The sequence below is a fragment of the Thyridium curvatum genome, assembly GCF_004353045.1.
Source record: "Thyridium curvatum strain D216 chromosome Unknown NODE_50_length_306471_cov_79.392670, whole genome shotgun sequence".
NCBI lineage: Eukaryota > Fungi > Ascomycota > Sordariomycetes > Thyridiales > Thyridiaceae > Thyridium > Thyridium curvatum.
The window spans coordinates 39346-65178 of NW_022156805.1; the positions used below are offsets into that span (position 1 = coordinate 39346).

General features: G+C 53.0%; 7 protein-coding genes across 7 annotated transcripts; 4 read left to right on the forward strand and 3 right to left on the reverse strand.

Annotated features, from left to right (window-relative positions):
* Positions 1-392: 392 nt before the first annotated feature.
* On the reverse strand, positions 393-5706 carry E0L32_007919 (uncharacterized protein; the record flags this gene model as incomplete). Its single annotated transcript, XM_031142716.1, has 4 exons — positions 393-1000; positions 1059-1630; positions 1716-2083; positions 2563-5706. The coding sequence occupies 4 exons, from the start codon at positions 5704-5706 to the stop codon at positions 393-395; spliced, it is 4692 nt and encodes a 1563-aa protein (XP_030992769.1).
* Positions 5707-5995: 289 nt separating this feature from the next.
* Positions 5996-11236, forward strand: E0L32_007920 (uncharacterized protein; the record flags this gene model as incomplete). The annotated part of the gene is made up of 7 exons (XM_031142717.1): positions 5996-6175; positions 6228-6523; positions 6603-6649; positions 6699-6869; positions 6929-6953; positions 7025-7573; positions 7627-11236. 7 exons carry the CDS (start codon positions 5996-5998, stop codon positions 11234-11236), a joined length of 4878 nt encoding a protein of 1625 aa, XP_030992770.1.
* A 288-nt stretch (positions 11237-11524) lies between these two features.
* On the reverse strand, positions 11525-14001 carry E0L32_007921 (uncharacterized protein; the record flags this gene model as incomplete). Its single annotated transcript, XM_031142718.1, has 5 exons — positions 11525-12225; positions 12279-12394; positions 12447-12490; positions 12550-13130; positions 13692-14001. The coding sequence occupies 5 exons, from the start codon at positions 13999-14001 to the stop codon at positions 11525-11527; spliced, it is 1752 nt and encodes a 583-aa protein (XP_030992771.1).
* A 339-nt stretch (positions 14002-14340) lies between these two features.
* E0L32_007922 (uncharacterized protein) lies at positions 14341-15023 on the forward strand (the record flags this gene model as incomplete). The annotated part of the gene is made up of 2 exons (XM_031142719.1): positions 14341-14560; positions 14620-15023. The coding sequence occupies 2 exons, from the start codon at positions 14341-14343 to the stop codon at positions 15021-15023; spliced, it is 624 nt and encodes a 207-aa protein (XP_030992772.1).
* Positions 15024-16089: 1066 nt separating this feature from the next.
* E0L32_007923 (uncharacterized protein) lies at positions 16090-18492 on the forward strand (the record flags this gene model as incomplete). The annotated part of the gene is made up of 1 exon (XM_031142721.1): positions 16090-18492. One exon carries the CDS (start codon positions 16090-16092, stop codon positions 18490-18492), a length of 2403 nt encoding a protein of 800 aa, XP_030992773.1.
* Positions 18493-19498: 1006 nt separating this feature from the next.
* Positions 19499-22974, reverse strand: E0L32_007924 (uncharacterized protein; the record flags this gene model as incomplete). The annotated part of the gene is made up of 3 exons (XM_031142722.1): positions 19499-20231; positions 20342-22158; positions 22231-22974. 3 exons carry the CDS (start codon positions 22972-22974, stop codon positions 19499-19501), a joined length of 3294 nt encoding a protein of 1097 aa, XP_030992774.1.
* Positions 22975-23590: 616 nt separating this feature from the next.
* Positions 23591-24541, forward strand: E0L32_007925 (uncharacterized protein; the record flags this gene model as incomplete). The annotated part of the gene is made up of 3 exons (XM_031142723.1): positions 23591-23707; positions 23771-24213; positions 24313-24541. 3 exons carry the CDS (start codon positions 23591-23593, stop codon positions 24539-24541), a joined length of 789 nt encoding a protein of 262 aa, XP_030992775.1.
* Positions 24542-25833: the final 1292 nt, after the last annotated feature.

Genomic DNA, 25833 nt, shown 5'->3' on the forward strand with positions numbered 1-25833 from the left:
CTCCATACGACCGACTGTTATCGCGTGTTGTGATGGATGCTGAGATTATCGGTATGGATGAAGGAGATGGAATGGGATCACTGAAGTCGAGCTGAGCTACTTGCTCATCTTGCCGGCGTCATAGAAAACGGTACAGCAACGATGACGTCTGCCGAAACTGGCAGGCATAGTGGTTATTGTTTTGACCACGATTGAGACGTTGTCTTCTGAGAATGTTAACTGAAAAGGCCGTAGGGGCCAACTTGGGCTGTTAGCTACCTAGGTAGTCTTCATAAGATAATGCATGGATTCTTTTATTTATTGATGTACCGTCTCCAAGAAAGTGCCACGGGAATTAAATCATACGAATCCTGACGAGTTTTATCATTAAAGAAGATCTATAGCTATGCAAATCAGGTCACAAACCATCTGTGCTTGAGCAAATCAGCAACAGATGGACGCTCACTGGGATCATACCGGAAAATGTGCCTTAACATCGACACAATCACCTTCTCCTCTTCCTCATCGATCTCCGGCGGCTTGTGCGTCCTGAAATACGCCTCCAGGGGGTCGAATGGCTTGGGAGGGCCTATTTCTGGGACACTATAATCCTCCATCCCATCATCTAGAAACTCGTCATAGTCCTCGTCATCTCCTGAACGATACCCATCGGAGGCACCCTCCGAGGCGTCGTATGTCTCGAAGTCGTCAGGCCGCACCTCCAGTCGCTCACCGTTGGGGCCGTAATACAGGTTGGCTCGCGACCACCGGGAGAGCAACGGCCCAGGTAAAGGACCGATGATGTCCGTGAGCAGAATTAGGTGATCGTCGTGGATCGTCTCGTCCTTGCGCATCACGGTAGGAACTTGAAACAAGGGCATACCCGTGAGAAACTCGAAGAGAAGGCATCCAAAGCTCCATACGTCGATACCCTTCCCTAAAGGGCAACCGAGAATGCTTTCCGGCGACCGAAGGGGAGTTGGGGTGACCACAGTCTGGGGTGGTTCGCTTTCAAAGAATGCTAGACCGACGCTCAGTACACAGCTCTGCAAAGGAACAGAGCCACAAGGAATACATACCGCCACCCAAATCAGTGATCTTGACAAGTTCGTCGTCTCCTTCAAGGACATAATCAGACAGTGGCATGGCCACAGCCAAGTATTTGGGTGCCCATAAATCGGCTTGCCCATCCACCCGCTCAAGAAAATCCACCTGAGAATTTTCGGGTGTCTGACGGAGACTTTCGGCGTCCACCGCGGCTAAGTCTTTGATTGCAAAAAGCATGTTCCCGGACTGTAGATCGGCGTGCACGACACCATTCCTGTGCAGAAAGCCAAGGCCTTGGAGGACCTGCCGGAGTATCCTCTTGACACGATCCGTTGGAAAACGTCGAACTGGCGGATTCAGGGGGTCGTAAATCTGCTGCGGCGCATTGAGGATCGATGACACACTGGGACCCATTGCTTCAAGAACAAGGCATGAGTGGCTGCCATTGGGTCCTTTATGAGTAAACGAGTCGAGTAGGGTGACCAGGTATCTTGAGCTCTGATCATGAGGCGCTTGAGAAGCCAACAACAGGGCGATTTCGCGCTGCCTACCTTCGTCCAATCCAGCTACCTGGATCTTCAGGGCGACATATCGAGAGGCACTGCTACGACAAGCACTGTTAGTATGGTCTGTGCTGTGATGGTGGCCCGTAAGGACCGTTGGATGGTATGGCAGTGCGAAGTACATACGTTGAATCGAGCGCTAGCCAGGCGGTCGCAAAAGACCCGTTCCCAAGTTTCCGGATGACTTGGTAGCGACCGTGTAGCACATCTCCAAAGTGAACAGGGTGTAGACCTTGCGGGTGATATGACTCGGCCCATTCGCATGGTGTTCCCAAAGCCACAAATCTGAAATCCTTCTCCAAGACTGGATCTTTGGGAGGAGGGGTGGCCAGTGCCATATTATTGTGATGGCAGCGACGATCAATAACGACAGGTTGGGCCTGGGGAGATGGACCGAAGTACGGGCTGCGAAAGGCGACAAACTTGACCTGTTTCCAGCCTTTGATGGTGTTGAACAGACAGAGGAGGTTGGCCTTGATGCGGAACCTAGGCATCTGAGCATGAAAAGATCATTTTCAGCGCATCACCAGCTCCCATCCGTGCGAGATGCGGGGCCCTTCAAGGTTATCATTTACGCGCGCGTGTTTCGTCCTTGAATTTGTAGGCGCTGATAAGATTCTACTTATAGTAATGGGCCGCATACGAGTCGAAGTGATGCAAGGGATCATTTGACCGTACACCTTTACACTTCCGGACACAGATCGGGGACATTCAATTACTATTCACGCATTCAGGTAGCAGCCAACGCGCCTACTCGCCATCGCCGCAATGTTCGCTAGTTCATGCCGGCCTACACGATGATGCCTAGCTGTTTGGTTCTAGGGATGAAGACGGGGTTATTTGATGGAAAGTGTGACATGTTCTTGGGAATCAAGAGGCCGGAACATGATAGCACAGCAGGGGGTAAATTGTTTTAATATATATCTCTCTATGTCCATGGAACCAAAGATTTGACTCGCCTCCATGTTGATACCTTGCCTGGCTGAGGGATAGAGTTGCCATGGGAAGGATCCCGTCTCGTCCCCTCTGCTGGTTGGGGAACTTGTACGTTAGACCCAGCCAAGTCTTTGCGGAGATGCACGTATTCCGCGATCTTATCGCACACGCTCGAAATCTCTTCCATGTACGCACCATGGTCACTGGCGGAGAGCTGGACGTGAAACTGGACCGAACTCACAAGTTTGGTGAGCAGAACGGTCGCGTGGTAGCCTGCTATGGAGCAGTTCACATCTGCCCCCGAGGCAAGCATCGATTGGACCAAGCAGAGAATTGACAGCACGACTTGGGGGTCCTGAAAACTGAAGAAGTCCGGCGGAGACCAAGAAGTCGTGATGGCCAGGACGTAGCGGAGCACAAATTCCCACGATGTCACTACCCGACAGCCATGCCACCGATCCGTAAAGAGAGAACGCAAGTTTGCTCTCAAGTCTTCCGGCGCGAGAACACAGAAATCGACAATACGCAACGCATCCAGGATCCTCCGCCGTATAAGCCCGTCCTTTGTCTCGACGAAGTGGATGAGGAGTCGTGTTGACCAAAGGGCGTCTTGCTGAGACTCGCGATGAAGTACCCTCAGTGGAGAAAGGTACCAACCGGGTGAACTCAGTGCGCAGCGCATGAATAGCCTCTCCTCGTCATCAAGTCTCAACCGGGAGCAGGCTTGGTCGCATGATTGTTCCACAAGGGCGTCTCGCTCTGGGGATCCTGCCGAAGGGTCGTATGGACCAAGCTGGGGAAGAACCCTGTCAAGTGCTGGCAGATACTTCTTGTAGAATTTCTGACGCAAGGAGTGGGAAATCTTCGCCTCGTAGATGAATAGCTTGGCCAGGCATAAGTCCAGCTCGTCTTTTCGCTCTCCTCTCACTACCGACCCTGGCGGGTCGATTTGGCAATGAGCAACCTGTATCTCGGCGAGTGTTGAGTAGAGCAAGGCTTGCTCCGGATTGAATTTCGTGTTCCTAGTCAGAGCCTGAATCTTCTGCCAGTTACTGCCGAGCTGAAGGAACTCGACTACTGTTCGATGGAGAAGCTCCACATACGGACCGTGAAGCTCCAGCAGTCCACAGCATCGGCTCCGCAAGCGGCCCTCGACCGATTTGTCAATCCATTTGATCCTTTTTCTGGATAGAGGTTTCATAGGTGTGGACAATATCCTCTCGTAATCCTCATCTTCAGCGAAGTACATCTGTACCGCAGTCATACTATGGTTATCGCTGAAGCTGAAGCTCAATATCGCAAGCTGAAGATATTTCGAGCATTGCACGCGGTATTTTGCATCGATATCACTCAGCATTCTGTCGTACAGTTGCTCGAGATCGGCAGGCAGGTTGTCGATCTCCTCCAGGAGCTCCGAGACATTGTCGTAGTTCTGAAGTCGCTGCGTTATGATGCGTACAACCAGCACAACCCAGAGAAATACGCCGCAAGCTCTCTCGGTAATGATATTGACAAGCTTATGGGTGATACCACATTCTACCTCTTCCATGGATTGCAAGATATTGTTGTTGCAGAGATGGTCCTCGACATATTTGAGTATATCCGGACGAGTGAGGTCTTGTAGGCATAGCTGGGGACAGAGAGCGAATCGCTCACAGCTCACAGGGATAGGCCTGCTAGACAAAAGGATCTTTACTGAAGATGACTGCGTGACGCGGTTGAAGAGATCGCATAAACCATTGAGTTCTCCAGTGTACTCGTCCAAGCCGTCAATGACAAAACAGATTCGCATATCGTCAGGGATCACATCGACCAGACGACCGAATGCGTTCCGGAGCTCCACTTCAGTTAAGTCGGGCTGACTCTGTACGCGACCTGTGAGGATGTGTCGACAGAGTTGGGGAAAGATTTGGAGTTCCAGTCCTGGTCGCGCACTGAGAATCTGGTAGAGTAGTCCCCGTAGGAGGCCTTCGTGCGACTTCTGGAGAGTTGTCCCGGCATACCAGAAGTAGAAAGTCCCCAAGCAAAGCTGGGCATTGCCCCCAGAGGAGGCCCAAGTCCGAACCGCATTATAGAAGCGATCCTCTCCAACGAGGAATTTGAAGAGCGACGACTTGCCTGAGCCGGCTTTTCCGGATACCCAGAAGAGGCCCGACCCCTGGGATAGCCACTCTAGCAGTCCATCATGCGATCCGGTCCCCTTGGGCTCTAGAATCCAGTCAAATGTCTTCTGGTGGACATGTGAGATTGCCTCTTGTCTTTGGTCAATGCTGCGAAAATGCAACGCATTGAGGATGAGTCTGCTGCAATTTCCCGGGATGTGTGTCGAATAGCCTGCCGGGGCTGTTGATCCCTCGTTCGTAAAACTCATTGCTGATTGATACTGCGAGGACTCGTCACCCTCGAAATCACACTTGCCTTTGGAATTCTGCTGGAACTTTGACAAGTGTGATGTACTTGCTGGCAGAAGGATTGTGGGCTGGGCGCCGCCGCGAGTTGTCAAAATCGCCGCCGAAGCGTCAGAGTTGGCATTGTTGCCTAGAGAATGAAGAACTATCGCTTCGATAATCTCGTTGCTTTTACCCCGAATATCCTCTAGTGTTGACGTCTGCCGTATTTGATAACTGTTTAGGACGAACAGCAGCCGGAGCGCCAGCTGAGATCGAAAGTCAGCTTGTCGTTTTCTCAGCTCTTCGATATCGCTCTTTTTCCAGATCGTCTTGAGCGCTATCTTGGACCTGTTTAGTCTAGCCCGGAGCCTCTCCTTTGCGACCCGGAGCTCGGATCCTATGTTATTCTCGCCGATCTCGTCGTCCTTGCTCACGCCAGTGCCAGTGAAATATGGCTCTCCCTCTTGAGACTGCTTGTCATCCTCGTCCTCGGGGCGCAGGACCAGCCCAGCAATGTACTCTTGGACCTCGTCAGAGATGCCTCTACATTGCTGTGCCACCTCAATCAAGCCTCTTTCTTCTTCCGACAGAGGCCTTTGCTCGAAAGGGTGATAGTGATCAACCAAGCTAGTGCTGAGCTCATCCAGGTCTGTCGACAGCTTGGTCAGATGAATAACAGAGGCGTCTGACCCGTTTTTCGAGATCTCTTTCGTCGCGTTGAATACTTTGACGCCAAAGTCAAGGAACTGGGCGATTGAGCTGGCAAGGCCGACAGCAGACAATGGCTCCATGGCGATCTCGGCCCCTGTGGCACCGCAATAATCTCGAGACGCTTCGGGACGTTACAGACGCCCGGAGGGTAGTATACGGCTGTCTGCTTGATGAAGAGTGACGGGGATGCTTTGCACTTCATCGGGCAGCATTGTGATATGCATCGCCTCAGTCACGTGTGATCACACCTGCATGATCTTAAAGCTCTGCTTACGGCGATGATTGGTTCGTAATTATGCGTAGGCAAGGCATTCAGCTGGGCTCAATCAATTCTGGGTCCGCTGCTGCCTTGAACTTGCATATGTCACAATGGCCAGTCTCGTGTGTTTTGATACCAGCATGCGCTCGCCTCTTCTTCTCCCTCTGTCCACACTACCAAAACGCACATGCATCCAGGCTTTTGAGAATCATGAGCGATCCACTCAGTGTAGCCGGGACCGTGGCTGGGCTGGTCTCGCTGGCGATTCAGCTATCCCAAGTCAGTTATCAGTATGTATCTGACGTCAAAGGCTCATCCAAAGCTTGGTCATCATACATCCAGGAACTGTCAGCTTTGACATCCATCCTCCTCCGACTGCAGACAGCCGGCGAGGCGCAAGAACAAGATCTGGTTCATGAAATCATAGGACCAAACGGACTCAAGGATGCGGTGAGCGACTGCATCAGGGACTTGCGGCAGCTCAAGGCCAAGCTAGAAGGGAAGTTAGCAAAGGAAGGAGTGATAGGCAAGCTGAATATGTTGGCATGGCCCTTTTCCGAGACGGACACGCAAAAGAAGGTGGACATGCTTCATCGCTACCATGGCATTTTTTCCTCAGCATTGATGGCAGATAATTTGTGAGTCTTGCATGCGTTATTCCCTTATTTTGACAGGCTCCAAAAGTGTAGCCACGAACTAATAGGTGCTGGAATGAAGCACGGTCTCTATTGCGAGTTATCGCGAGCTCCGTGGACAGCGGCAAGGTTAGTCTCAGACGCTCCAGGACTCATTCTTTATACTAAGATTTTATAGAGAACGAGTTCAAGCAGGTTCTTGACTGGTTTCGGCCCCTTTCTAGACCACAGCAGGCTGGAAGTATCAGCGAGCAACAGTGCCCCGGCACTGGCTCAACCTTTTTGGAACGAAAGGAGTATCTCAATTGGCGAGACGGACTAGAGACGTGCCTCTGGGTAACTGGGCAACGTCAGTATACGCTTTGCTACGGTGTGATTATCTAAAACTTTTGCTGACACCACCATAAGCCGGTGCTGGAAAAACAATGCTATCGTAAGTTTATGCCTTCGCGGCCCAGCACGGTTCAGCGAAGCTTTCATCGAAGACCTATTGACTTATTCTAGGACGATTATCCTGGATGACATACATGCATCTACTCCGAAAGATGCTATCGTATCCTATCACTTCTTCCGGGCGGATAACGACGAAGACTCTCTGCAGGACTTCCTCCGCCATCTCGTATTCCAAGGCCTAAACCAATGCAGGGACATGATACCCGAGGCCGCTGAAATGCATAGAATCCATGCCGCATCTAGTGCCGATCCTTTACCAAAGGATCTGGTCCACCTTCTGACAGCGATTTACAAGCGTTTCTCGGTTGTATACATGGTGCTAGATGGCTTGGATGAGTGCCACTACCTGCCGAAACTAGCCCGACAACTATCCACGCTACGAGCCGCCGGGATCAAAATTCTTCTCACAAGCCGTAGCATTCCAGATGTGAGAAAGCATCTAGAAGGATGGCACCAAATGGATGTGAGGCCTGACCGGTGTGATATTTCTCTGTACGTCGACTGGAGACTTCAGGAAGACGCCGAGGTCGAGTATGACGGTCTGGAAGACAAATTGAAGGAAGACATAGTTCTGAGGTTGTTTGAACATGCAGATGGCTCGTGAGTCAGCTTTCACGATCAAGATGGCAAGGCTCGCTAAGTTTGGGTTGCAGGTTCCTCCTTGTTCGTCTTTTGATGGACAATATCTCCAGTTTCACAACCATCAAGAAGATTCGAAGGTTCCTTGAGGCTCTACCATCGGATCACCAAGAAGCATACCAGCGCACTTTCGACCGTATCATGAAGCAGAACGCTGGCCGACGCGAGCTTGCATTGAAGGCCCTAAACTGGGTTTCCAACACCAAGAGAGCTCTCACCATGGCGGAGCTTCAGTATGCTATGGCAGTAGAGAACAGCGACGATGTTGTTAGTGAGGAGGATCTTGAAAGCCCAAAATCCATCCTGTCTTCGTGTCTTGGAATTATACGATTATCCAAAACCGATCAGAACGTTGAATTCATCCATTCATCTGCACGCTCTTTCATCCTTGAGAACAGAGCCAAGGTGGACCCAGATGCGGACAAGACAATTCTAGAATCGTGCTTGGCTTACCTATCGAATTCGGAGGTTGCAAGTGGTCCTTCCACATCATTCGATCGGTTTGCACGTCGTCTTCGCTCCAACCCGTTCCTAGAGTACGCCGCTCGTTTTTTCGGCTACCACGCTAGATCAGTCGAAGAGCGTTGCCTGCCGGAACTGAGACGGTTTCTAGAGAACAAAGGCTTGCGCGAGGGCACTTGGCAAGTCCTTCACTTCGGCTACGGCCTCGACCATACCCTGGCTCAGGACGTCTTTGATGGCCTGCCAAGTCGTGCATCGGTCCTTCATGTCGCCTCTTACTGGGGCTTCCCACGCCTTCTTGCGTCTGTATTGGAAGGGAGCAAACGTTCCTCAAGTGGGCTCACCCGCATTATCAATGCCGAAGATTCGCACGGTTGGACGCCTTTGCATTGGGCTTCCAGCATGGGACAGGTAGACTCTGCGAAAATCTTGCTGAGCTCCGGGGCGGCTGTCGATCCCTTGGACTCTGCCGGGTGGACACCCCTATTCTGGGCCGCAATCAAAGACCATCACGATGTGGCAAGTCTGCTTGTTTCTCATGGAGCAAACGTGCATCAGTTGGACCCCAACGAGATGACCCCTCTGCATTGGTCTGTGGCTGCCGGACAAGCCGCCACAACTCGACTCCTGCTCAACTTCGTGGAGAAAGCTCTTGCTCCGGAGTCCATGAGACTGGAAAGACTCCGGGATGTGGAAGGCGGAGACAGCTTATCCATCTCTCAGGCGAAACGCATGGTCGCGCCATTCCGCACGTCCAAAAGCCTCGTTCAGCTGTCCGCAGAGAGTCTAGATGCCGAATGCTTCTCCGACCTTTTGCAGAGAGCTGAGCACCGAGCAGAGTCCGTGGGGTCACGCCACCGGGACCTGCCGGGCCTCGACTACGGTATCGACGCTCTTTTTCGAAATCTATGGAGAGGGAGGAGCAAGGTTGATCTGAAGTTCTGGCTTGGAAAGCGATACAAAGACCCACTGAGAGCCTCCAGGGTCAAGCTTCTCGAATGCGCCATCCAGGGCCAACATGTCTCTCTCGTGAAAGCACTGCTTGATCTCGACAAGGAGTTGGCGCAGGATCTGAACAGGGCAACTCTAGGCTTCAATGGCGGCTATCTCCTCCACGAAGCCTGCGCAATTCGCAACCCGGAGATCGCAGCTGCGCTTATCGCCAAGGGGGCGGACGTGAACAAGCCTGGTAGTGACGGCTGGACACCGCTGCACCGCGCCTGTCGACAAGGCTCTTTTGGTGTCGTCGAGGCCTTGCTCTGCTCTGGCAGTGTCGATATAGAGGCCAAAGACGGTCAGGGGCTATCAAGCCTCATGACGCTTCTCCGATTCGGAGGCTGGAGAGGCCAGGACCACGTCGGTGAAAACCTGGCAATCCTGCAAGACTTGATTGCACACGGCGCTTCTCTATTTGAAGTGGACGAGAAAGCCAATACCACGGCCAACATCGCGATAGGGCTGTGGGATCCAGAGGTCCTTCAACTGCTCGTGGATTCGGGAGTCACTTTGGGCAAGACTCAGCCAGGAGGCATGACGCCTCTTCACTTCGCAGCCTGCGCCCCGATCGATCATTTCCTGAAATGGGTCAAGGATGGGCGCCTAGAAACAACGAGATACGTGATACCGGCCCCGGCAATCGAAAAGACTCTTGACCTGGTCTTCAGTCTATCTGAAGCCACCGACATGACCCTCACCTGCCGCATCTCGTCTGGAACAAACAAGTGGATTGATGATAGTTCCAGTTCCAGCTCTCACGAAGACCGCAGCTCTGATGACTATGAAGACACGGCCTTGGCTTTAGCAATAGCTTCAGAAAACTGGGCAGTGGCTCGTCGACTACATGGCCTGGGAGCGGCTTTCAAGACCAACAGACCACTTGAGCCTTTGCTCATCGAGGCCATCCGGGCTGGGATGCCTGAGCTCGTACGTCTGCTGATCAATAACGGGGCTGTCGCTGACCCGCCTCCGCCAACACCTGTGGAAGACAGTTCGACACTGCACGAAGCTCCCGAGGTACCGATATGTGTTGCCGTCCGCGCAGCCGAGGGCCACAGACCGATCAGACACGGCCGAGATACCTGGTTCTATTCTGCACCCCCAAACCACTTAGCTACCAGTGATTACCATTCCGTGGTCCAAGAATTGATCAGTGCTGGCGTCGATATCAACCGCGTCGACAGGAACGGCGTGAGTGCACTGGAGGACGCGATCACGCGCGGGGCCGCCCCCGGCATTCTCCAGACCCTTCTCGAGGCGGGAGCAGATCCGTACCAGCCGGCAAGGAACGGCTTGGATTACTTCCAGGTCGCTCTGCTGCACAGATCGCCAGACATTCTGTCCTGCCTCTGGGAATACAGCCGGACGCACCCAGCTCCACCGGACCACTGGCTACACCACGCAGACCATACCCCAACAGCCAACCAGGACGAAGCAGACACCCTCACCCACAGGTTTGTCGTCGCTCTGAGCGAGGGGTGCGCCGTCGACGCCAGAGACACCAATGGGCACACATTGCTCTTCAACGCAGCATGGGTCGGCGAGTGTGCCCTCGCGCGAGAACTCGTAGCCCGCGGCGCCGATGTCAACGACGCAGATCCCTGGGGGTGGACGCCTCTGCACGCGGCCGTGAAGCAAAGCGACGCCGAAATCACCAAATTCCTCTTGGAGGCCGGTGCCGACATCAACGGGAGGGTCACCAGCGAGACACCCTGGCCCACCTGGCTGGCGTTCCAACCGCCCCAGCAGAACACGGGGCCCTCATTCAAGGCGATACATCTGGCTTTGCTTCGCAACTATGATCAGAAGGTGTTCCCAGCGGTGGTCCGGATCCTACTCGAGCATGGTGCAGACCCATCCGAGACGGCTACTCGCATCTATTACCCGGACAGGGCCGTGGCTAAAACGCCAATAGAAATCCTGTTCGAGCACTACAAGCCCTTCAGGCCACTGAAAAAGCATCAATCACAGATCGAGGACTTAATTGAAATCGCAGAGATGCTTGTCGATGGGGGCTGTGAGGTCGGAGACGTCGCGCTCGGCCTCTCCGTGGAGCATGTAACCCGGTTCGAGGGGCATGAAGAGCTGTGGGAGAAGCTGCTGGCGGGTATGCAGGCTGCAAAGGCCAAAGCAAGGGCAGAGAAAGCAGATGGTACCGATGAGTAGCGGATGCAGCGAATATCATGAATTGAATTACTTCTTTGGTATATGGCAGAAAGCATGATATACATGGTTAGCATAAAAAGGAACGAAAATCAACACTGTCTCAACGCCGGTTTTTGCTCCTTCTACCCTCCTTGGTTATGAATCGCTGGACTCCCCTTCCTTATATGCCAGCCGGGAAATTGATCAAAGAACAAGAGAAAGAAAAAAAAGGGTGAATGCTTGCAGATGAAGCTCGAAGTTGGGGAAGATCCCTGGGGATATTTGAAGCCGTGACTGGAATGCGTGCACTTAATGGGTCACGATAAAGAAAGTGTTCATGACGAGGCAGACGGCCATGACGCACATGCCGTACACAGCGAGACACAGCGAGAGCTTGCGCAGAACGCCGTGCTCAATGTGCTCGAGGTCCCACCTCCACTTCCTGCGCCACCTGTACCGCGGCCGGACCGACGACCCGCCGACGCCGCTGGTGCCCGAGGCCACGCTGGCGACGCTCTCGAGCAGGGCCGACCCGGCGGGCTCGAAGCCGTCCTCGGTGTCGTTGTCCGAGTCGGCGCCGACGTCGTCGTCCTCCTTGGTCAGCCGCTGGTGGTGTATGCTCTCCGGGTCGCTGATCTTGTAGAAGAAGAGGCCCGGCAGGATGAAGGAGATGGCGGTGGAGCCGGTGCTGCCAACATAAGCGAGCACCCGGTCGAGACTCGAGACGGTCAGAGCCGTGATGTAGCTGCCGGTGATGATGACTGTCGTCAGCAGGGCGAAGCGCAGGTCGGACATGGGAGCCGTGGGAGAGCCGTGAGAGTCGGTGGTGGTTGCTGTCGGCAGAAGGCCGTGATGAGGCGCCGACGAGGCATGTTGCTGCGAGCGGTTGGGCCGCCATTTGAGGACAGCGTCCAATGAAGCTCTGCAGGGATGAATCTGGAGTGGAACGCTGAACATGACTAAGATCACAATGGCGGCTTTGCCGATAGTCGAGGCGATGTTCGCGGGGTCTGATGAGAAGGTAAGCATATGACGTACTTGTGAGGGATGCCATTGAACCTACACATGGAAACAATATTGCCGACGACATGATCGCCGAAGGTAAGGTAGCCAGTGATGGCGACCAGGATATAGATGGAAGCAGCTGATCCAATGCTGGAGGAAATAACCCCAACGATGCTAGTTCCGTCAGCATGCATCCTTTCGACGGATGAATGGTACCATATCTTACCTTGCAGGTGAATTGTCCTTGATCTCATTCAGAATGGAGAACATCTGATATCACTATTAGTAAACCCCGGTCTCTAGATCACCCGCGATGGATCCTGCCTTACGTTCTGGTGGCATGTGTACGCAAAGATCACCACAGGCAAGCTGCTCAGCATGGATACTGGCCCAGCCCAGGTAATAATGCGGACCTGGCCTCGATCTGGATGCGTCTCAGCTGCATAGTGGTAGACGACCAGCACAATGAGATATCCGATCGACACGAGAGCAATCAGACTCGTGTACTTGAGCGAATCCAGTCTGCGTAGGAATGCTAGCGGAATAATGACCAGCATGAACGCCGTGATCCAGAAATGTCGGTCGACCAGGAACGGCATATCGCCCGCGTTCGGGTTGAAACCCAACACCACTCCGGGCATCAAATCACCGATGATAATGAGATACGACACACCAACCCCAAAGCACTTGATCGCAATGGCCGCGTCAAATACCACTGCGGCGTTGGGATAGGTTATTTGCGAGAGGGCGAAGAAGGACGAGTGCCCTCTGTCGAGGTATCTGGCACACCGGGCTTGAAGGTAGAGGCCAAAGGCAGATGTGATGCCCGACCATATTATGATGAACGTCCCCAGCAAGACACCCATGTGAGACATCGCAGACGGCATGGCCAGTGTACCAGCCCCGACAACTATTGAAGCCCGTTAGCTCGCCTGATCTTTCGGTTTTGAACCGCCGCGCGAACATGTCGCCTGCGGAAGACGCACTAGTATTGAGAAGGTTGACATTGCTGCTCAGCATGGAAGCCTGTCCTCCGCCGCTCTTTGGGCTTCGTCCTCGTCGGTGTCTGTGGGGATGGCAAGAGGTTGTCAGCAAGCCCCATTCCCAAGAGTCTACGCTTCTCTGGACCGGAACTGACCTAGCCATGCTTCCTGTGCTGCTGGAACTCGCCACGGAGCTTCCATCAGAGATTGTCGAATAATCCGGCATCACCTAGAACCTCTCTCCCCACACCCAAGTGTGTCCTTGTCGAGGTGAAGCAGCAGTCCGGGGCGGGAATGGAGTGCGCGCGTGATCGCTCGCTTCGTTCAGTCTCGGCGACTCTTGCTGCGGAATGCAACAGAGTCTCTAACGTCGGTGCAAGGGCGCACAGCGCCAGGTGTCGTGTGCCGTGTGCGATGCTGCTCGCGGGATGTTCGGTGGTACCAAGAGTTGGAACGACAGGAAAAGGCTGGTCGTGCCAGATAAGTACCTAGGTAGGTAATCGGCATCGAGCGCCGAGAAGTGCAACCCTGCGTTGTTCCTCCCGCCAAGCCCCACGGCTGACGCTTCTGTTGGATGACAGTTCGGGTAGCGCCTGGGCGGTTAGGTAATGGAATAGCTGGGTACGAGTCGTCGGCTGAGACAAGGGCGAAAAGCGAATGGGATTTGTTCTTGGTCGGGTGTTGTCGCGCGCAGGTTTGAACGAGTGCCTCAACTGCGTCGGGTGACGTGCGATGCAATGTTTGCGACGGATCGAGAGAATTAGAGCCAGATGCTGGGTAAGGTTTATTTAGGGCCATGACGGGATAAGTCTATCGAGTTATCGGCCTTGTGACGTACCCTTTGCTGGCCTTTTGAAGGGGGGTGGCACGGGGGGGGGGGAAGTGGTCAAATGGTGCTAAATTATGGCGGGTCCACTCTCGCGCCCAGCCACTGAACTCTCCAAGAGGCCACGACCAGGTCCCAGACACACGCCAAACCCTCTGCCAATCCCAATTAAGTTTAGGGGTCCTCCACGCCAGCCAAGCTCACTCACCACGCGTGCGGAGAGAGCCTCATCCCGTCCATCCATCTCGTCTCGAGTGTTGGTCGTGTGGATGCTCCATCAAGAACAACGTCTTGGGACGGCATAGGCGACAATGGATACCTCGCTGGACCAGACTCTAGACAAGACATCACTCGCGACGATAGACCTGCTCGAATCCCGCCTACACCGGATAGAGCACCTGCTGTACGGCGCATCCGCACCGCCCGCCCAGCCAAGCAACACCTCCGCCGCCGATTCCCTAGCCGAGCTCGAGCACAGGTTCACCTCTCTCCTATCGCGTTTGAAAGCCTACGCGGAGCTCCTCAAGATCTGTACGAAACCCTCAACATCCATGGCTTCTCTGCTGTATTCAAGTACTAACTGTACACAGACCAAAAGCACCCGTCCTTCTTCCAAACGCCCTCGCCCTCTGAACCCCCATCCCAGCTATCCCCAGAGGCCCTCCGTGCCACCGTGCTCGCGTGCGCAAGCTCTTACCCCTCCGCCGCCTCGGCTCTAACAGCCGTCATCAACGACACACCCATCCCTGACCCGGCGCTCAGCGCGTCCCTGGCGGCCCTCATCCCGCGCATGGCCGGCATAGAGGCAACCCAGCTTGCCCAGGAGGCCGAGATCGCAGAGCTACGGGCCCGCAGCGAGGAGCTTGTGCGTGGCTGGTATCAGGGCCGGATGCTGGGGTACTCCCAATCCGTGGCTGACGTCGAGGGCCGTTTCGAAAAGGTCGAGCAGGCCGTAAGAAGGGCCGAGAAGGCGAGGGAGGCTGAAGCTGCGTGAAAGACTTCAAAGGCTCGGCACCAGGTGCTCTGCAAGAAGATTTGCAAGCTATTAGACGCAGGAGCGCGAGACCCCATATAAGCGCCCAATCTTGAAGGCATCTGGTTGATCACACCAACACATGAAGGCATTCAGTCTCGGCAAGAAGACCTTTCTTCTGGATCCCCGAAATTACCCTGCACTGGGTTCTACGGGATTACTATTCAGCGGGTAGAGCACCTACAATCCATCGGGCATCCCCACAGCATCCATGAGAAAGCCTCAATCAGCAGGTGAGATATCTGGACTCGTCTGCCGCCACCACAGCCTGCTGCTTGTGTGCACAACACCTTGCAACGATATGATTGAGCGCCTGAGATCTAGATTCGTGGAGCAACATAAGAGTGCGACATAGATGTGCTGTGATGCGCCTTGTCAGCCGGTGCGCCCTGGTTTTCTGGGCAGAAGCAGCATAGGTAGAGCCGGGACTGCTCAGCCACTGGCATAAGAAACCGATTCCAGACTTTCGATACCATTACAATTATCGCTACCAAGTCTTGGAAATTAGTAGACTTTTATGTCTGGGTCCAAAATGTGTATAACAGCACTAAGTAGCGAGCACATCCGCAGTTCTGGATTGGCTGCACGTGGACTGTTGAGATACAAATCAAACCATTCTTCAGCCTTTCCCTTTTCCCATTTCTTCACCCCGCCTCTTCGCGCTGATTCCTATTCCCAGCGCCTGCAGATCAATGGAACCATCGTCTCCTTCGCTGTCAATATGTCATTCCGTGAAATGAACACATGTCCGAGTTGTTCGGAAACTCGTCAAGGACTATTCAAGATAATGGCAAATGAGTCCGAGTACATATGGCAACTCAATCTTCGGGGACTCATGTCATCAGCTATGGGAGGGTGTTCATTTTGTCAATTTATCGACCATTTCATCCTTAGCCCGTGGTACACCTGTGGCACCGATGTTGAAATCAATACCGCGTGGTTTCATCAACTGCGCTCGCCGTGTCTACCGTCAAGGTTTCCCAGTGACCCCTCAATCGACCGTTGCAGGGATTCGTACAAGTTCAACATGGCTCAAGATGTATCCTGTCAACTATGCTTGAACCAAACTTCACGACAAATTGGACAACAGGGACCGAGATTTCACTGCACAAAATGTATGGGCAATTCAGTCGTGCATCAGCCAACCGAATTGTACTGCGAACTGTGTTTACGACATGTTGCACGTCGAATAGCTGATGCTATCAAGTACGATGATGTCGATCCACTCAAGACGGCAAGGTCGGACTTTTGGATCCGCGTTGAACTCAAATACCGCAAAGAGTATGGTCTTTTTGTCACTCTGGATGATCTAGATGGAAAGGCATCCACGCTCGGTCAGCCCAGCCGCCTCTTCAGTGTTGAGACGGTTCCAGAACAAGACTCAGATCATACCAAGCTTGAGACAAGCGAAACTACGCAGAAACACGGCATTCTCCCAGACTGTAAGCCACCAGACCTGGACAACTCTTCGTTACGTGCTGTTCAACAGATGAAGTTATGGCTTGAGGCATGTAATGCTCATGGCTGCTGCCCGGTGTCAACTGGCTTTCTACCGACTCGACTGATCGAGATTGTGTCGACCCAGGGTGGGGCGCGACTTCGACTTGTGGAAACTAAGCATACAACAACTCCAAGTATAAACTACGCAGCCTTGACTTACTGTTGGGGAGGACCCCAGCCTGCACAGACAGTGATGGCAAACCTGCGCAAGCGACTGGAAGCATTGGAGGAGTCGGAGCTACCCGCCACTATACGCGATGCTATTGCCGTATGCCGCCATCTAGGCATCATGTTCTTATGGGTCGATTCGCTGTGCATCAACCAGGATCTCAAGGAGGAGAAGCACACAGAGATTTCCATGATGGACAGGGTCTATGCGAATGCTTATCTGACCATTTCGGCCTCGAGGGCTGCTGCAGCCGTCGAGGGGTTCCTTGGGTTGCCCAAGACAGATTGGAAAGTGCCCAGCCGGTGGTGGAGAAAGGATAACATACCCGAGAACCCGCCAGACGCGGTAGCAGTCTCGGGTCTGCAAGTGGATCTCGATCTGCATGACCAAGGCGAATACGTCGGTACGATAAAGCTTCGCGAAACGAGGTTCGACACTGCCGAATGGGTCCCGATATTGCAACGAGCATGGGCGTATCAAGAGAAGGCGCTTTCCCGCCGCATTCTCAGTTTTGGATATCAGATCGAATGGACGTGTCGGAAGGGATACCAGATCGATACAGGCTACGGCTCCGTCTCCAGCAATCCCGAGAGTCCGGACGAAATTTCCTTGATCTGGAGACCCATAGGTCATCTCCTCAATCCTACTTCCATGGCACTTAATACAGATCAGTTTGAGAAGCCGGATGAGGCACGGACTCCCGGGAACATCAATATTACGTTGCTGGATCTCAATGTTGACCCGGCCCAGAGTATGGGGCTCTGGAATGCGATTGTGCACCAATATGCCTCCAGGCAACTCTCCTTCGAACAGGACCGTTTACCTGCGCTAGCAGGGCTGGCCACACGGTTCGCGATGATCGATACAGAGGATGAATACATGGCGGGATTGTGGAAGTCGCACTTTCCAAACTGTTTGCTTTGGGGAGAGATCCCAAAGGGCATGCTCGAGACCTGTGGTGCCGGCCCCTCTCGCCATACAGCAGACAACCCCCTTGATGGAAAGTGCCGTGAGACCGGGCTCTCTCCCAGATGGGTAGGTCCTACTTGGAGCTGGATCTCGCTACCCCTTCCAAAGGGCCTCGCATTCTTCGGGTACGGTAAGCGAGGAGAGCCTATAACGAAGCTTATATGCTACACAGCGAGGCGTCCGCAAGGAGCCTCTCCGTATGGACAACTTGAGGGAGCGAGCCTGTCGGTATTGGGCCGGCTGGGAAAGACAACATGCCGATGGATGATACCCAAGAAAAGCAATTCGGACTGGTATGAGTATACATTCAGCCGTCGTGGTCTGATTCCCATCCGACTGAGGTACGGACCCGAGGGCTTCCTTGATGAAGATATGTTTCCAGAATGTGTGCGTTCCGCCATCCCGAGCGAAGGTATGAACGGCCACACGCACATACTAATGGGTTTTGACACCAAACTCAACATCGTCCTAGACCAGCACAAGATGTACGAGACAACTCGCCTCATAGAGCCTGCTGCGCAGGATAGCAGCGAGGGCGGCCCGCTTCAAAAGTACGTCCACATGACCAGCCCCGTGTGGCTACTTCCCCTGACAGAGATGGTTATTTCACCAGAAGAAGACGGGGAGGGTCAGGTTGAATCCGACACTCAGGTCAGGTCGTGGATTAGAGGACTTGTTTTGATGCCCAAAGAAGTCAATTCTTTTCAACGAATCGGCCATTTCGAGGGAAAGAATCTATTTAGCCGGGAAGATATCATATGGAACGACAGTGGAACTATCCGTATAATCTGATTGTTGGTCGAGTTGATCATCAGTCAACTGCCAGGGAATGTAATCGGGAGTCTCTATTCTACTGGCATCGCCTGGCACTGTCATTAAAGTACTCAAACCAGGGATATAAAGGCTACAGCACTAATGGATATTCGACGGAAAAGCTCTCTGCCATATTCAGCTCAGGCAAGCAGGCCGCAATCGCCCCGAAAAGTTTGAGATATGCTATACGAGCAACATAATTTTATTGATTCTGATAATCCAACACTCTTGCTTCACGCATCAGGATCATTGAAGGCACTCTTCTCCAGATCAAAAATGGATAATGAGACTCCTCCGCAAGAAAATCAACATCTAGACTGAAGACTTTAGTAACCCTTCCTGCCTAACTTTCTGAGAGCTCTTTGAGCCCACCCTATGCGTTTCGGGTTCTCAATCACGCCTACATGATCACCGCTCTCCAGCCACTCCATGTCATTTACAATCGGAGCTTCTTCGGATCACCGAGCTCTATCTACTGGGTGAGCTAGGTGATACTAAGCATAAGGGCCTCACCCTAGAGATATCGTAAGGGTGAGCTAGGTGAGTGGTGGGTGATCAGTAGTTCATTAGGAATACGTTTTACAAATGATCCTAGATACACTTCCTTTTACTATACGCTTTATTAATGGGGCTCGTCTCTGGACCACAACGACATCTCCTTCTTCACTGCCGTTATTCCCACGGGAGTGAGGCTCTATCACGGCACCCATAGCCAGCAGGCCATCACCGGCACGGAGTGACACGTAACCCCAGGACATCTTGCAACAGCAGCACCCTAGCCATATTTACGCACGGATCTAACACGAAGATACGACAAGACGTTTCGGGGGAGGCAAAAATTCATCGCTAAAACCGCACACGCGTCAATCTTCCAAGCCTGTCATTGTCATGTCGTCCACCACTGCTCAACGCACAGCAAACTGCCTCGCCGGGACCCGGCCCCCTCCGAATTCGAAGACTGCCTGGCCTGGCCAGCCTGCTTGTCCTACCATGTCGACGCCACATCGGCGTCAAACCTCACCAATTCCTTCGATGCGTCCTGCAAGTCCTTTCGTGCCTTGGCACGCATATAGAAGATGGGGCAGTCCTTGGCCGAACAAATTACCTCGCAGTGCAGACTGCCCTGACACCTCTGACATTGTGTCCAGAGACGCGAGAACCGTACCTCGAGATCAGAGACGCGCTCTGCCGCCCGCTGGCACAGTTCTGGAATACGACTAGTGCAGTTCTCGCACACCGCGCTTTCACCTGCGCTTTTCAGAGGTCTCTTGCAGCCCATGCATGTCGGCATCCTTTTCGCAAACCCGATCAGACCGCCGACCGTCGGGGCGACCACCGTCACCGTCCGCGTGTGGCTTCCGTTGAGGAGCGACTTGGTCTTATCGCCGAGAATCGGTTCAAAGATTCTCAGTAGCGGCTTGGACAATTGATTCTCGAGGTAGTACTTGGTGTCGATCGGGATGTTGTTTTCCAGGACGTACATTGGGTCTTCAGAGTTCTCAAAGTTCTTAGACCCGATTTTACCCTTCACCATCACGTATGCGACGCGATCGCCCAGTGCTGGAGCCGAACCGGGGTCTCGCTTCCTCATCCGGCGTGCAAGCTCCACATGCGCCTGCTTGGCCTCGTAGGACTCTTTGGTAAGAGCTTTGGTGATGATCAGCTTGGACATGTCGATTTTGTTCTGGAGCAGATCGGCTATGACTGATTTGACATATCTACTCAACAGATTAGTACATTGCCATTATACTGCAGCCCATCTCGTCGCTAGCCAAGTCTTCTGCTTCTCAGATGGATTTGATCCAAGGGAACAAAGAAAGCCACTTACTCCTGCGCGCCAATGATGTCCCGCTCGATAAGGATCATGCGTAAAATCCTCTCGATGACTGTACCGACCAGTGTACAGTTATCTCGCCGCACAGTCTCGATGCCTTTGGTATCCATTTTGTCCCAATGGTCAGACCTGGTCCAAAAGAGGCCGGCATAGCGCTTCTTGTTGATCAGGAGGTAAGGGAAGTAGACCTTCTCAAACTCAAGCTTGATAGGGGCTTTGAACCGAGCTGACACGTGTTGAGCGGCTTCCTCGCCTAATTTCATGACCTGTGCAAGATCAGAATTACCAAATCGTACCATGACTGAGTCTGTGTCTCCATAAATGACATGTGCGTCATGTGAATAGCCATTCAGAATACTGAACCGCTTCTCGACTTCATCTCTTGTTTGCTCAATCATCTGCCGTCCAAAAGCTGTGGTGCTACTGGCAATAGCGAGGCAGGGGAGCTTGCCTGCAGTTGCGCCAGTAAGACCATATACGCTGTTGGCACTGATTTTCAGTGCGAGTTGTCGTCCGTTGAGGACAGCTCTTTTGAATGGGTCTGTCTCTATCGCCAACTCTCGCTTCGCTTGTTTCCTTGCTGTCAAGAGCTCCTCAAGAATCTCAGCAAGGATGCCTTTCCGTTGTTTGGTCGTAACGAAACAATCGCCGCTTGGAGTGATAATATAATCCTCATTGGCCTTGAGACCCAATGTCCTAGCCACTTGCTGGTCTACAAGAGTTGTATAACATAGATTGTGGGCCATTATGATGCTAGGATAAAGAGAAGCAAAGTCAAGGGTTGCAATAGGAATATCATAATAACCCCGAGCCGGTTCAATAACCGTAGCACCCTCATACTGATCATCAGAAGAAGACTCTGATCGTAGATTTGGGATCACTAGGCCTTTTTGTAGAGCCTTACGGAATAGTTGGCTGATGAATTTGACTTGTTGTCCGCGAGAAAGAAGGAAATTGAAGGGAACGCCTGTAACTCGTGCCATCTCAGTATAGTTCTCAAGGCAAGATAGCTTGTCCATCAATCTTTGAGGGAGATATGCATCCTTCAAACAGTAGAGAGCAAGACGGCGCCTTGATTCAGGGTTGCCATTATACAGCTCAGTGATGATTGTATAATGGACATCTTCCTTTTGTTCTCCAAGGAACTGCGAACAAACTGAATTGAGCGTATAGCTCCGTAGCTGATGATCACGTTGAATGAGTTGAAGCAAGTCGAGTTGAAGTCGGCCATTGGTATTTGTTGCTTTGGTATCACGATTCCCAATCTGCTTGCTCGAGAAGCTTGTGTCTTTGGCTTGAGATGGGACGTTCTTTAATCTGGTCCAAAAATTGAAATTCTCGACCCGCAGATATCTTGCCCGGTCGAGAAGGTAAGGGAAGTCGAAATTGGAAATATTGTAACCAATGATAACATCAGGGTCGACTTCGAGCAGGAACTGAGCCCAGTTTCGAAGCATCTCGCCCTCATTCTGATGTTCTATGACTTCAGTGGCGACGATGGAGCCGGTGGAACCAAGACAAAACACATTCCGTATGAACGGCTTCTTTTCCCCATATCGAGTCACGATGTTGGCGATCTGTATGACAGGATCGCAGTCTGCCTCCGGGAAAATACCCTTGCGCCCAGCGCACTCGATGTCGAACGAAAGAATTCTGAGAGGCGCCACGATGGACCACTCGCCCACTGGAGCATGAGCGATGAGATCGCGATAGTGTACTTTGGCTTCGATCTGACATGTCGATTGGCGTTTGGATGCAGGGAGAACGGTATACGTTGACTTGGGGGCCTCGACCCATGACATTCCCGAGATCTGTATCCAGCACAAGAGCAGTCAGCGGTGGTCCAATGACAATCTGGACAGCGGCCTGCAGAGGATACGTACACCACAGTCTACCATGAAACGCACAACATACTGGATGTTATCATACGTCATCACAGTCCCATCGAGGGTCCACATGCCGTGGAAGTTGGCGTCGCCCCTCTCGATGAGTGACCGGACCTTTGGTAAAGACTTGGGGTCTGACAAGGTGATCTTGATGTAGGGGCCTTGCTGGTTTCCTCGAAAGCCGTAGACATCCTCCCGCAGCACGAGCTGAGTGGAGTAGACGCAGGAAAGGGAAGGAAGTTTGGAGTTGAGGTAGTCTTTGTAACCAGCGCAATGTTGAGGCAAAAAGGCAGCTGGAGCGGCAACGTAGAGGTAGTGTCGGAAGTCAGTGACGTGGAGCATAACAGAATGGCCTTCCTTGGTGACACCAAAAAGCCTGACAACAGTAGCGCCACCATCGAGGGTCCCTTCCTCGGCTTCAATCTGCTGGAAGCAAAGATCCTGATTGTCGGGGTCAAAGCCAGTCAACGGCGGCCTGCCCCATGTCTGGTCCTTTCCCGTGGCCCCCTGTTTTATGACTCGGTCGATCGCTTCGAGGACATCGGATTCGAACTGGCTTTTGGGATGGGAAGAATGGGATCGGGACCCGTTCGCATGTTGCTGACGGGGGGGTGCGTTCCGAGGGACAACACCGCAGCTGGAAGAGGTAGTTTCGGCCTTAGTCCGCTTCGATAACAGTACACTCGACACGCCACTGTCATCGTCAGACGCCTCGCGTTTTCTGGGGAGACCCGAGGCCATCATCGACGAGGCTTGTCGTGATAGTGGGCATTTCTGGGGACGTGTGGGATGAAAGAAGAGGTGAAGAAACCAGGAGGTGGCAAGCAAACGCGCCCAAGACGCGTCTGGCCTGATCACGTGGTAGTTGTCAGTGCGCAGATCATGGCTGCCTATTCTGGGAGCCTCATGCCTCTAATTATGCCTTATTATGTCGGCATGAGTGAGGATCAGAGAGTGATGAAGCATCGGGTACACGACGTAGGCTTTCACCTTGTGCGTAGTGTGATCTGATGACCAGTAATAGGGCGGGTATGTGAGCCGTCTAGATTTCCTCCAGCTCAAACCTACCTGTCAGGATGATCTAATACGCAGATAGGCTATTCCGGGCGTAGTCCAATCACCCCTCAAATCAGGATGGCGGTCATCGCGGAAAACATAGTGCCAGACAATGGGCGGCCCGGCCCGCAGCTCCACCACCGATACCGAGGCCGAAGCCGAACCGGGGCCACGCTGTTAGTTGAGACTTCTCAGTGTCCGGGAACACGCGCAGAAGTCCTTGTTTCCAACTTCAAGCCCCTCTTGTCAAGGGTCAAGTTTGAAAGGTAAGTTTCAAAACGGCTAACTAACCTTTGGCAACATGAGTTTGTTCACTATGACTGGCAAAACAGCCTTGGTCACCGGTGGCAGTCGCGGGATCGGCCAGGCTATGGCCGTCGGGCTCGCCGAGGCTGGAGCAGACATCGTCCTCGTCCAGGTATGTGTCTGTATGACCATCGCCAGGTGACGAGAAATAGACTGGATCCTCAAAGGCCATTAGCGAGACCAGACACAAACAGCAACCAAGGACGCCATCGAGGCTCTCGGTCGCCGCTGTGCCATCACCGTCGCCGACCTCAGCGACCGCGAATCGGTCAAGGGTGTGATATCGAGCGTCACGGCATCGCAGCGCGTCGATATCCTCGTTAACGTGGCGGGGATCATGCGCCGCCACGATGCTCAGGACTATCCGGATCATGACCTTGACGAGGTTATGGAGGTCAACTTCAACTGCACTTTTCTGCTCTGTCGCGATATCGGCAAGTACTGGATCGAAAACAAGATTCCTGGCCGCATGATTAACACGGCGAGCCTGGCGACATTCCAGGGGGGTGTCCGCATGGCGGCGTACTCGGCCAGCAAGGGGGCCGTCGGACAGCTCACAAAGGCCCTGAGCAACGAGTGGGCTGCTCATGGGATCCGCGTCAATGCGATTGCACCCGGGTGAGCCATCTCGGATTTTCATGTGGCCGCGTATTGCTGACAGTGATTTGTTCGCGGGCGATAAAGGTATATAGCGACAGACATGAACACTGACACCAGATCGAGTCCTGACCAGACATACTATAATTCGATAACCACGCGCATTCCTATGGGCAAATGGGGCTCCCCAGATGAATTCAAAGGGCCTGTAGTCTTTCTCGCATCGGATGCGAGCTCCTATATAACTGGCCAGATCATCGTGGTGAGTTCTCGTGAGGTTTATCTCGACCTTTCTGCGAGTCCGCGTCTTACCGCTAAACAGGTCGATGGTGGTTGGATGGCTCGATGAGATATGAATGCAGAGTTTAGGAACACTTGTCTATGGAATGGCAATATCATTTCTGAGTCCATTCTCAGGTCAGAGCTGGAATATTCCATACTTCGATACCACTTAATGGACACAATCATTGCCTTATGTTGAGCAACAACCAGATCCCAGATACCGATACAAATATTCAGTGCTGGTATCAGTCATATGGTGTTTTGCAAGCTTCAACACCTAACCGAGCTTGTGTGATCCGGTGACAGGACAAAAGTTCAGAGATCTCGAGATGGACCCCCGGATACTGATGTGCACAATCAGATGACGACCACCTTCGTCTCGACCACCAGGGACAAGTCTAGCATTCATAGGCTACTCAATGACAATCCTTCGAATTGTTTCTGAAATGTTTCGAATACGGATCGGTTCGCACCCGAACAGCTCGTAAGTTTCCTCAACTAAAGAACGCTATGTTGCACGTTTGGAAAGGCTTGCGATGATTGTTTCTAAAGAGGGTCTCTCTAGTGACGCAAATCCTCGTCGCCGCAGAAAACGCCGATCTCTGACGTCGACGAGTATTCTTTTTTTGCGTCATGAGAATATGTGTCTCCAGCCTGAATGCTTCAGACGTGTCGCAGGGCCTGCGACCAGGACGTCGGTTTCGTCCGGGGTTCTGCGCCAAGCTTTTGCGTTTCAACATGCGTTTCCTCCCCGCCACATCAGCTCTTTTGCCCCGGAGCTCCGGGGGCAAGGTACCTGATAAGCCTGGAAGCGTTCAAGTAATGCTCGTTTCTGCATATTCGGTACACTAAGAGTAGTCCACTCGCAAATTTGCCCAATTTAGACGCCCGTTTTGAGTCAGCGCCGCGCATTCGACATTCCGGGACGCTCGTCCGTTGAGAAGCATGTGTCTGATTGATAGAAAACCGGCAAACTAGAGAAAGCTCGTACCTCAATCTCTCTCTCCCTGGTAGATACGAAGCGGCTGAACCACTAGTCCAGATGCCGTCGCCTCACCATGCTCGAGGATCGGCAGTCTTCTGCCCATTCCAGCTCGGCGCCTCCTTGCGTGACGGGTCAGACAAGGAGTGGCAGCCACACCACGTTGTGTTCAGCCACTTGTGGCGTCCATCCTCTTTTGCGCGAGGGCCCAATCAGCGACGGGTGGACTCGAACGATCTCGAGCACAGACCCTAGGCCAGAGCTTCCTTTGTGCTTCAGGGGTGGTGCGACGACGAAGCCAGCGCTAGGCCTGATAGCCAGGGGTTGGGAGACTGGGTCCCGATGCGTGTGAGTGGAGGCTGGCCTGTACCGCGGAG